The 12,632-nt window shown below is 43.8% G+C and overlaps 1 protein-coding gene across 1 annotated transcript in view; it reads left to right on the top strand.

Moving 5' to 3' along the window:
- The window catches only part of LOC138262020 (ATP-dependent translocase ABCB1-like), a 1,142,744-nt gene that overhangs the window by 603,444 nt on the left and 526,668 nt on the right, over nt 1-12,632 (top strand). The window contains exon 14 of the mRNA XM_069211672.1: nt 4,551-4,754. Within this exon, the coding sequence (XP_069067773.1) occupies nt 4,551-4,754 (204 nt within the window). The remainder of the gene's footprint in view (nt 1-4,550; nt 4,755-12,632) is intronic.

Here is a 12,632-nt window from a genome sequence, read left to right as displayed (position 1 = left end):
AATCCAAGCATCGTCCCCAGGGCGTCTGAACACCCCCCAACCCAAAGAGGATCCAAGACCAAGGACCAGAAATCGAAGCACAGCTGTCCTTATGTGAAGACTAAAAGACGCATTGCCATGTGCGGCCCGAGAAATCGACGCACACCCGTTTGTTTCCACGCATCTCCTCCTCTGTGTTTCTTTGTAGAGATTTTTCATGCGAACCAGGTACTTTGTGCTTGAGAGAGACTTTGTTTGGTTAAAAAGACTTAAGACACTTTATATCACTTTTCAGTGATATCTCAACATTTACTTATTGCAACTTTAATAGTTTTGACCTGCATTTATCCAGATAAATATTATATATTTTTCTAAACACTGTGTGGTGTATTTTTGTGGTGCTATATGGTGTTGTTTTATGATTTATTGCAACAATACTTTACACATTGCCTTCTAAGTTAAGCCTGACTGCTCAGTGTCAAGCTACCAGAAGGTGGGCACAGGATAGTTTGGATAGTGTGTGACTTACCCCGACTAGAGTGAGGGTCCTTGCTTGGACAGGGGGTAACCTGACTGCCAACCAAAGAGCCGGCCAATCCTCTGGGAACCGCTTTCGTACCTTGTCACATGCTCTCTGGGCTAACTGAGACTCCCGGTGTCACGTAGGCTCTCATTATTCTAATGAGACTACTGTATTTTGAGCAGCAAGATCGTCCACAGTGTGGGAGACTGAGTCTGACCCACGGTGGATGACACCTGTCGCTCCAAATCCGGGTTTTGCTCCAGCTAACTAGCAGTGCCTCATCTCTCCCGAAAGGTAGAGATGATTGTGCAGCCGAGCGCATGGCATATCATACTTCTCAGGGAAGACGTGGTCACTCAGGTCGCATCCGGTTCTCTCATTCACAATTCGGTCTCATGTATAAATGACATAGATAAATGACAATGAAAGCAGTATAAGTTTTAAAGACTGCTTTAATAAAACGACTGCAGTTTAGATAGCAAACCGTGAGCTGCAATAACCAGAACGACAAAACATAACAATATTAAAATGGTAACGATGAGAGTGAAGCATAAGAATACTGCTATCATATTGCCATTAAAGACGATGGACTATTTTCTAACTGAATCATAAATTGAGCACAGCATGTTAAGCTCTAATCCTGCCTTTCAGGTTCCCCCGGGAGGACATCAACCCCCATACCTGAGCAAAGGCCTGTAGTCTGTGTTAGCATCTGCAGCGAAGCATTCAGCATACAGTTGTGGTTCTCTGGCGGGAATCTCCCTCTTAACGTGTAATGGGACTAGGAAGTATTTTTATAATAACACAGCTAATGTTCTAAGAAAATGTCCTTACGTAAGGATGTGTATCTTCTACGAATGTTGGAGACTAAAGTTCTACCACGTTCACTGGCAATGTTCCAAACTGTAGCCTTGACTGAAGCACAAAGTGATCAAGAATGTGTTGTTTGATGACACAGTGCTGGGCTAAGCAAAACAGTTAGATGGAAGAAATTAAAACAAGACCGTTAAACTGGTTATTGTAAAAATAACAATGCAAAGCTGATAAAATATATCTAGGTCAAGGTGCACAGCGGCCTAGTGTATTAAACTAACGTGCATGGAGCTATACCTAAAATGGCTACACAACACCGGGAAGAGGTCCTTGCCCTTTCCCTCAATGCAGAGAAGGCATTCGATAGGATAGAATGGTGGTATTTTTTTATAGCCCTGAAACGTTTTGGACTCGGGGATGGATTCATTAACTAGGTTCGCTTGTTGTATGAATTGCCAATGGCACGTCAACTGCGGGGGATTCCTTTCTGATGTCTTCTCCATTAGGCGAGGAACCTGGCGAGGCTGCCCGTTATCGCCATTGTTATTCTTACTAGCTGTAGAACCTTTGGCAGCTCTCATACGAAGGTTACCCCTCATTACCGGCGTCCTCATTCCTGGCGGCAGCTCCACCATCTACCTCTACGCCAACAGATCTCACCCATTCGCTCCCAGCAGTACAGTCGATCTTGGTCAAATTTGAAGCACTTTCGGGTTACAAAATAAACTGGGATAAAAGTGAGGTGCTCCCTCTGTCACCTGTGACTACCTGTTCGGCTCTTCTGGACTTGCCGGTTCAATGGAAGCAGTCATGTCTTAAATACCTGGGTATCTACATTAACAGAGGCCTGGAACGAATGGTGGCAGACAACCTAGACCCACTGCTCATCAACATGAAGAGTGATTTCGATAAATGGTCCCACCTAGGTTCTTCTCTCTGGGCGAGGGTACAGACGGTTCACATGGTGACTTTACCACGGTTTACATATGTCCCTGGCCTGCTATGCCTACAGGTTCCTCTACCTATGCTTAAGGTGGTGGATAGAAGCATATGTGCCTTTGTATAGGGGTCAATGCAGCCCAGTTTATCTAAGGCCACACTCATAACTTGTCATAAATGCAGCGGGCTGGGACTGCCCTCTGTGGAGCACTATGCTTTGACACTATACCTCTCTCAACTTGCCTTTATGCTCCCGGGTTCGCCAGACCCGCCACTGTGGGTAGAAGCCAAACAGACGCTATCACAGTCTCCACCAGGACTCAGTATGCTCTATGGTATGGGAGCCAACCTACCACGACCCACCAATCCAATGATACAAGTCATGTTGAATTCCTGGCGTCGGGCGCATTGTTTGTTAGGTGTAGATCCATAATCATGCACCCCTTTGGGGTAATGTAGGTTTGTTAATCGGGGGGAAAATGGCTGACTGGGAGGAATGGCGGTCAAAGGGCCTCATGCATATTGCTCAGCTTCTGGATAACAGGAATCCGAAGTCGTTTGCGGCCCCCCGGGAAGAATTTGACCTACCCGGCCAACTCTTGTGGCATCACTTCCAGCTTCAGCACTGCCTTCACCACCGCATGGGAGCCCACCCATGGATGTTCCAATGCTCCCCAGTGCTCATCTATCTAGAAAACTGGGCCTCCTTCCGGGGAGTCATGTCAGGCATGCATAACTTGTTCTCCCTACCCCTCTTAACTGCTCTCAAAGCTAAATGGCCGGCATGCTCACAGATGGAACATGAATTAGATGACTGGACTGACCTATTAGAGGTGAGAGACAAGGGGCACGTGAGGCTCGCATGAAATTCTGCCATTTCAAAACCCTGCATGAATGGTATTGGAAGCCCCAGAAACTTAGGGCTGCGGGACTCCGACCCCATTTGAACTGCTAGCATTGTCCCCATTCCCACTGTGACCTACTTCATATACTCTGTGATTCTCCGGCTATCCAACCTTATTGGAAAGCAGTGGGGGACACGCTATGGGAAGTTCTGCTACTACCACCCTCTCTCACCCGACCCCACTCCTCCTGCAAGACCCAGGCGACATCCAAGGTCTCTCTTGCCTGCAATTTCTCCTCTTGCACACAGATTGGCAACAGCCAAACTCTGTATCCTCAGACACTGGCACACAACAACACCCCCCCACCCACCCGAGTTGCTCTCAGCAATGTACCAAACAGCCTCCCACAAATGACTTATTTACAGCTTGCAGGACAGGACAGAGGTATTCCTCCAGATCTAGGCCCCTTTCCTCCGTACCCTGAACGACTGATTGTCTGCAATATTACCCAATAATGAGCACAAATATGAAATCGGAATATGTCTACACCTCCCTTACCGCTAGAATGTACTGCCAACCCACAACACACCCGTGCCCGGGCCAAACAGGCTACCCCTTTGCTGCGTATATCTTCCTCCCTCCCCACCTTCCTTCTGCACGATCTTCCCTCACAACCATGCTCACCTAACTAAACCCCCCCACTGTCATTATTATTCTTGCTGTTGGTGTTCTTATTTCCTCTTCGTCTTTGCTTCTTTTTCCCCTATCTCCCATCTTCTTCTGCCTCTCCTTTTTCTTTTCCTCTTCTCTTTTCTCCCTTTCTGCCCTCTCTCTCCTTTTCACTTCCTCTTTCTCCTCTAACACCCCTTCTCCTTCCCACTCTTGTCTTTCTGCTCTCTTATTCCATTCTCTCCCCCACCTTTTGTTTTTTACCCCTCACACCTCCACTCATACTCCACCCTTTACCCCATATTCACCTCCTGCACATATCCTCTCTCACTTACTAATCTGAGAATGGAGCCCCCTATGGTTGACCATGCCCTATCCCTAACACACACCCTCTACAACCTCCTTGCCTCCTCTTCATGTCATCCTTCACTGCCCTAACATAAGCTAAGGCCCCCTGACAGATCGGCAAGTACAAGGATCTTTCCAGCTTCCCAGGAGGCCTTTCCCTCTCAGCGACCCTCATTCTTGCTGCCCTACAATGGCCGAACTTAGGGTTAATCAAGGACAAGTTCTGCCTGGATCAGCATCTACACAAGGTACTGACATTGCAGATATGGTTATCTATGGCAATGTATCAACATTCAGATGTTGTTTGGTGTTTGTGTTTCAGTGAATTGTATTATTATGTCTGATGTTTCTTCAATCTCTCAAATAAAGAATTGCAAAACAAAAAAGAAAACATTGTAACATTTTGAATGACTGCTTTTAATAATGTATTATAGATTTCTCTAGATGGACAAGATATTCGAACCCTAAATCTGAAATGGCTGAGAGAGAAGATTGGAGTTGTGAGCCAAGAGCCCATCCTGTTTAGTAATACAATTGCAGAGAACATTCGATATGGCAGAGAAGATGTAACTGACTCTGAAATTCAGCAGGCTGCCATAGAAGCCAATGCTTATGACTTCATTTCCAAGCTCCCAGAAGTAAGAGGCTGCATTGGTGAACATAATGTTTTTACATCAATTTACAGGAGTGCACCAATTCGTAAAATTAATCGTAAATCAGGAAAAGGTCAAGTTCTCACAAAATTAATGAAAGTATTTGTGACAGACTTCTGTTTTTCTCTGCACACATTGATATGTGACCAAGGGCCAGATGTAGCAAGCGTTTTGCATTGTGCAAACAGCGAATTCCACTGTTTGCGCCACGCAAAACGCACATTGCGATGCTCATTCCCATTTTGCAAGTCGGTAACCTGGTTACCAACTTGCAAAAAGGGAATACTACTCGCAAATAGGAAGGGATGTAGAATTGCTTTATTTCAAATGGATGCTAACCCATTCGCAAAAGGGAAGGGGTCCCCAGGGGACCCCTTCCCCTTTGTGAATGGTCCTGCACTTTTTTTTTCAGAGCAGGCAGTGGTCCTATGGACCACCACCTGCTCTGAAAAAATTAAACACAAACGTTTCATTTTTTCGTTTGTGTTGCAACTCGTTTTCTTTTAAGGAAAATGGGCTGCAATACAAAAATCTGCGAATCGGAATGAGGTCGCAAATTGCGACCCACCTCATTAATATTTATGACCCCCTTCCGATTCGCAGATTATGTCAGGGACACCATCCAGGATCCGAATTTGTGACTCTCAAATTGCAAGTCAGTCAGACTCGCAATTTGAGTCTCGCAAATTCGGATTTTGCTACATCTGGCCCATAGTTCAAACAAGTAAAATCAATTAATATGTTTCACGTGCTATATTTTACACTTCTAACAGTGACAACTTTGTTATTTTTGCATGTTGCACAGTGGAGCACAAACAAGGGGTGTGGTGGAATATATTATAACTCAACATACATAATAACATCGGCCAGGTTTAGGATATGAGATGTGCACTTGTTGCATATGTAACTGCATCTGCCACAAGAACGATGATGTCATGAGCATTGCAGATGGTGTGGATGTTATGCCCGGCATGCCTCTTGAGCGAGATAAGGATTACCGCCCTAAGCATAACTTATGTTTTGTTTTGTAACTATAAATTCACATATGCTTTGATTCTATCTTCTATTTTTTCAAACAATCGCCAAGGCGTTATGAGCAATCATTACTATGACTTCACTTTAGCTGGTGCATGTTCGGTGATTTTACATTATTATTATAATATATATATATATATATATATATATATATATATATATATATATATATATATATATATATATATATATTATATATATATCAGAGTTCCAACATTTCAGTCAAGTCCTCCTGCTGATATTATAACCCACGAGATCATAGGTTTGAAAATACCACCAGAACGCTGAGCTGGAAATATGAAACATGTTACAATTTATTTGAGATGGGTTGGAAACATTTTTTCAAAGAGAGCATTGTCTATGGGAAATAGGAAGTGACATTATTTGCTTCACTGATTGGTTGTTTTCAGTAAAGGTATTAAATTATGAAGTTAAGAATGTAGAATTGTAGAACTGACAGTCTTTGCACAGATACAAAATAGGAAGGAGAAAGTGATGAAGCTGTATGGTTTTAGGTTAAAAATAACTGTGGGTATGGCCTGGAATTAAAATGTTCAGGCTCTGCTTACAATTTGTGAATAGTGTGTAGATGAGCCAACGGACAATGGTCAGATCCAGTTAAATTATGAGATTCGGTGGCTGTTGTGTTTGCTGCATAATGACGGATTTACTGTCCTTGCAGCGAAGTTGTGGCATGAACTGGAGAATTCAACAAAAATGTTTCAAGCTCAAATGACTAATGTTGGAAATGGCCCTTCTACAGGGTTATCCCCAGACATTTACGTTCCTCCTTCTCTTTTTCTGATCTCATTTTTGCTGGTTTTTAGACTCTGTGCACTTTACCACTGCTAACCAGTGCTAAAGTACATATGCTCTCTCCCTTTAAACATGGTAACTTTGGATCATACCTGATTGGACTATTTAATTTACTTATAAGTCCCTAGTAATGTGCACTATATGTGCCTAGGGCCTGTAGATTAAATGCTACTAGTGGGCCTGCAGCACTGGTTGTGCCACTCACTTAAGTAGCTCTTTTACCTTGTCTCAGGCCTGCCATTGCAAGGCCTGTGTGTGCTGTTTCACTGTCACCTTGACTTGGCATTTAAAAGTACTTGCCAGGCCTAAACCTCCCCTTTCTCTACATATAAGTCACCTCTAATGTGTGCCCTAGGTAACCCCTAGAGAAGGGTGCTGTGTGGGGGAAAGGCAGGACATGTACCTGTGTAGTTTACATGTCCTGGTAGTGTAAATCTCCTAAATTCGTTTTTACACTACTGTGAGGCCTGCTCCCTTCATAGGCTAACACTGTGGCTGCCCTCATACATTATTGATGTGGTAGCTGCTGATCTGAAAGGAGTAGGAAGGTTATATTTAGTATGGCCAGAATGGTGATATAAGATCCTGCTGACTGGTGAAGTTGGATTTAATATTACTATTTTAGAAATGCCACTTTTAGAAAGTGAGCATTTCTCTGCACTTAAATCTTTTTGTGCCTTACAATCCACGTCTGGCTGGGTTTAGTTGACAGCTCCTTGTGCATTCACTCAGACACACCCCAAACACAGGGTACTCAGCCTCACTTGCATACATCTGCATTTTGAATGGGTCTTCCTGGGCTGGGAGGGTGGAGGGCCTGCCCTAACACAAAGGACTGCCACATCCCCTACTGGTACCCTGGCAGACAGGATTGAACTGAAAGGGGACCTGGTGCACTTCTTAGCCACTCTTGAAGTCTCCCCCACTTCAAAGGCACATTTTAGTATAAAACAGGGCCTCTGCCCTACCACCTCAGACACTTGCTGGAGAAGAAACCTGAACCAGAACCTGCATCCTGCCAAGAAGAACTGCCTGGCTGCTCAAAGGACTCACCTGACTTCTTTCTACAAAGGACTGCTGCCTTGCTGTTGGCTTGCTGCCTTGCTGAACTCTTGTCTGGCTGCAAAAGTGCTCTCCAAGGGCTTGGATAGAGCTTGCCTTCTGTTCCCTGAAGTCTCAGGACCAAAAAGACTTCTCTTTTTCAACTGGACTCCTTGTGCGCCGACAAATTTGAGGCACAGCTTACTCCGCAGTGAAAAATTCACTGCACGCCGACCTGGAAAGACGCTGCTCAACGCGACGCCTGCGGTGCGACTCAAACTTCGACGTACGGCCCGCCTGGACAACGCCACCCGACTTCCAGAGAGGAAATCAATGCGACACCTGCCATGAGGCAGAAAATTCCACGCACAGCCCACCGAAATGACGCGCAGCCGGATAACAAGCCTAGGATTCCATGCACAGACCCTGGGACATCTGGTAATCCCGCGACCCACAGAAGGAGATGGTCCGCGTGCCGGAAAACGACGCACGTCTTCCCCAAGTGAAAAATAACGACGCAAGTCCGTGTGTGAAGGGGCGAAATCGACGCACACACCATTTTTTTCGTCCCGGAGAACGACACATGTCTCCCCGCTTGGAAAATAACAACGCACGTCTGTGTGTGAGGGGGCGAAACTGACGCACACACCATTTTTCCACACATCTCCTCCTCTGCGGCCCTCTGTGGAGATTTTCCACTCCAAACCAGGTACTTTGTGCTTGAAAGAGACTTTGTTTGCTTTTCAAAGACTTAAGACACTTTTACATCACTTTTTAGTGAAATCTCTACAATTTCATTTTGCATCTTTTATTGTTTTGACCTGCAAATATCCAGATAAATATTATATATTTTTCTAAACACTGTGTGGTGTATTTGTGTGGTGCTATATTGTGTTATTGTATGATTTATTGCACAAATACTTTACACATTGCCTTCTAAGTTGAGCCTGACTGCTCAGTGCCAAGCTACCAGAGGGTGGGTACAGGATAATTTGGATTGTGTGTGACTTACTCTGACTAGAGTGAGGGTTCTTGCTTGGACAGGGGGTCACCTGACTGCCAACCAAAAACCCCATTTCTAACAACTAATATATAACTGTGAATGTGCTGTATAGTACTGCATAATATGCATTTTTGCTGCACAATTCAGATAATCCTACCACATTATATGGTCCATCACTGTTGCCCATCCTTCGCCTAGCCCCGCTCTGCTTGGACAGAGTATTGGTACTTTTGGATGTTGTTATCATTAATTTAATCTACAATGCCATTAATCTTATCTTTTGAGATGTCATGATTGATGTCATAAATGTTATGGATGATGTCATATGTAATGTTCTAGGCAATGCATGACAGGGATGCAATTTATTTTTGGTTTACCTAATCATAAGTGTCACATTTCAATGTGTTGTAGGTTTTCTTTTGTAACCATAACTGCACTTTAAGGGCCATATTTATACTCCGTTTGCGTCGAAATTGCGTCGTTTTTTTTGACGCAATTTCGACGCAAAACTAACGCCAACTAACGCCATAATTATACTATGGCGTTAGAGGCGAATAGCGCCAAAGTTCCCGGAATGTGCGTCATTTTTTAGCGTGAACCCCTTCCTTGCGTTAATGATATGCAAGGGAGGCGTTCCCGTCTAAAAAATGACTCCCAGGCCTTTACTGGTATTTATACTCCCGGGCAAAAGAGACGCCCGTGAGTTGGCGTGGCTAAAAGCGGCGCATTTGCGCCGCTTTTTAACGCCTGGGTCAGGCATGGCGTTAAGGGACAAGTGGGCTCAAAATGAGCCCAGAGTGCCCTCCCCTGCCCCCAGGGACCCCCCCTGCCACCCTTGCCCACCCCAGGAGGACACCCAAGGCTGGAGGGACCCACCCCAGGGACATTCAGGTAAGTTCAGGTAAGTTTTTTTTTTTTTTTTTTAAATAATATTTTGTGGCATAGGGGGGCCTGATTTGTGCCCCCCTACATGCCACTATGCCCAATGACCATGCCCAGGGGACAGAAGTCCCCTGGGCATGGCCATTGGGCAAGGGGGCATGACTCCTATCTTTACAATGATAGGAGTCATGTTGATGGGGGATGGGCGTCGTTAAAAAATGGCGCAAGTCGGGTTAAGACGATTTTTTCGACGTAACCTGACTTGCCCCATTTTAAGACGCCCATGCGCCATTTTCCCCCTACGCCGGCGCTGTCTGGTCTACGTGGTTTTTTCCCACGCAAACCAGGCAGCGCCGGTCTGATTGCGCCGTCTAACGCCATTCCATAAATACGGCGCAAAACTTTTTGACGCTAAACTGCGTTAGCGCAGTTTAGCGTCAAAAAGTATAAATATGGGCCTAAATGTGTTATTTTAGTGAATTCAACATGCAATAAGGTCTTCTAAGTTACGCTAACCATAATTTCATACTGTATTTCGATTTCTGTAGTTTTCATTTGTCAGATACCACAACTATAGGCAATAATAATCTGCTATATTGGCAGTAGAACCCTGTACACTTTACCACTGCGAACCGGTAGTAGAGTGACTGTGCTTCCTCTTTAAACATGGTTGAATTGTCATATTCCTAATTGGTATAGTTAACTTACTAGTGCATCCCTAGTATATGGTACGAGGTGTACCAGTGCACTGAAATTAAATACTGCTAGTGAACTGCAGCACCTGTTGTGCCATCCACCACACTGGCAGTGCAAACAGGAATGCAGGCCTACCATTGTAGCCTGACTGCTGCAATTTTAAACCTGTAACCTGACATGTCAGAATTACCGTTTTGGACAGGAGAAAACCTCCCTTTTAAATATTAACAATTCACTCCTCTGCAGGCGTTTTTGCCCACAAGGCAGGGTGCAAGGTATTTAAATGTGGTATATGTAGAAAAAACTATTATCATGCAGTAAAACGGCTTAAAAAAGCTATTTTCCCTGTGGTAGGCCAAGCTGGCCTATGTAGATAACAAAAGTACAGATTAAAATACTAAGGGACACATGCTACTGTTTACTCTTTTTCAGTATTCACAGAACTACAATGGAATAGTAAGTTTACAGGTGTGGAAACTCTGCAGTAGGGGTAGAGAACTCTGCACATAAAAAGATGGCCTGTCCCAAAGTACAAATCTTGACTTGGGGATGGCGCCAAAAGTATCCAGATGTCAAGAGGAATTCCCTTGGCATGAAGTTCTAATTTTACACTTTGAGCTTTTTCTGCAAAAAAAAAAAGTTTCATTGGGACCTCATCCAATGCCTAACCATAAAGATTGGGGAGCCCTTCCGAGATTTAGCCTTCTGTCTTTCCCCACTGAAGAACTTTGACCTTCATTTCCAAGACTAAGGGCCAGATGTATCAAGCGATTTCGCAATTGCAAACGGTGTGAATCACAAAATTCGGCCATTTGCAAATGCAAAAATGCCTTTCAGAATGTATGAAAGGCATCCGCAGTGCAATTTTAAGGAATCGCAAAAATAGCGATTCCTTAAAATTGCGACCCCCATTTAGAGAGTCGCTAATTGCGATTCTCTAAATAAGAAATCGCAAATAAGAAATCCTTATTTGCGATTTCTTAAGCACATGTATCAAGCATTTCCTAAATGCGAATTGGGCATTTAGGAAATGCAATTACCACAAACAAAAGTTTGGTGGTAACCATGTGCAAATTTTAAAAATGCATTTTAAATGCATTTTTAAAATTGATATGTAGCGCACACATGCCCCTGAGGCATGTGTGTGCTTCACATGTCTGTAAAAATATTTTTGGGGTGCAGCAGAGGGGGCCTTAGGCCCCCAGCACCCTGGGATTTGCATTTCCTAAATTGCGAATTCCTAGCTGGAATTTGGAATTTAGGAAATGCAAAACCATTCGCAACAGGCATATGGGTGCAAATGGGGTTGGATTCTCTATTTGCGATTCGGTAATAGCATTTGCGAATTTTAAGAAATCACTATTACCGAATCGCAAAAATCATACATACCATTTTGCATTTCTTAAATAGCGATTTCTTAAAATTCGCTATTTAAGAAATGCAAATCGTTTTTTTGATACATCTGGCCCCTAGCCTCCAGGTAAAAGCTCCTACCTTGTCAAACCTAGTTAGAGTATCTGACTGTTCTCCATCTCAGTCGACCAGAAATCAATCCTAGGTTCTGGTTTACTGCAACCAGTTGACCAGCATTTGTTCCATTTTACTTTGAATCTTTAACCCTTTTGCTACTAGGCCTCCCCCCCAAGTTTTCTTTTTTTTTAACTACTTGGAATAGTTTGCACTTAGGCCTCCATAACTTTTTTCTACATAGACAATCCACGCCAATTTGGGTCCTTTTTTTTCAGCACCCTGGGGATTCTTAAGTTACCCAGAAATTGTGGATTCCCCTGGAGGGGACTGTGAAAATAAAGCAAAGTGTTAAATTTCTTTTGGGAAAAATAAGAAACAATTGCTCTGGATATAAGTGTCTGTTTTTGTCATAAAAATGGCACCCCACCTCATGGGCCACAAGGCCTACAGAGGAATCAGTTGTTTGCGGCACTATAATCACCATCTTCCCAGCTTTCAGAAACTGGCAGACATGATTCAGAAAACCCAATTTTTTACAACAGTTTGGGCATTTTTCTGGGAGACAGCTAATTTTTTTCAATTTTCCTGCACTCAACCTCCTTCCACTTTGTGATGTAAACTGATGTAAAACCCAATGTTGATTCCAGAAAGCTATACAGTTCTGAAAACTAAACAATATTCGGAAGTCAGCAGGGAGTCACTTGTGTTTATCCTTCAAGGTTTTCCCAAAGAGACTTAGGGGCATATTTATGATGCCCCTCGCGCCACCTTGTGTCACATTTGCATATTCTTTTATGCAAATATGGCATTAAGGTGGCATTTCTAACGCACCATAATTACGCAGAGGAGCAATGCAAGCATTGCACCATTTTGTAGACACTTGCGCCACATCATGCCTGCGCCAGGCATAATGTATGCAA

The sequence above is a fragment of the Pleurodeles waltl genome, chromosome 10, assembly GCF_031143425.1.
Source record: "Pleurodeles waltl isolate 20211129_DDA chromosome 10, aPleWal1.hap1.20221129, whole genome shotgun sequence".
Lineage (NCBI taxonomy): Eukaryota > Metazoa > Chordata > Amphibia > Caudata > Salamandridae > Pleurodeles > Pleurodeles waltl.
Note: the sequence above shows the minus strand (reverse complement) of the source record. Positions and strands in the feature narration are given on the sequence as shown.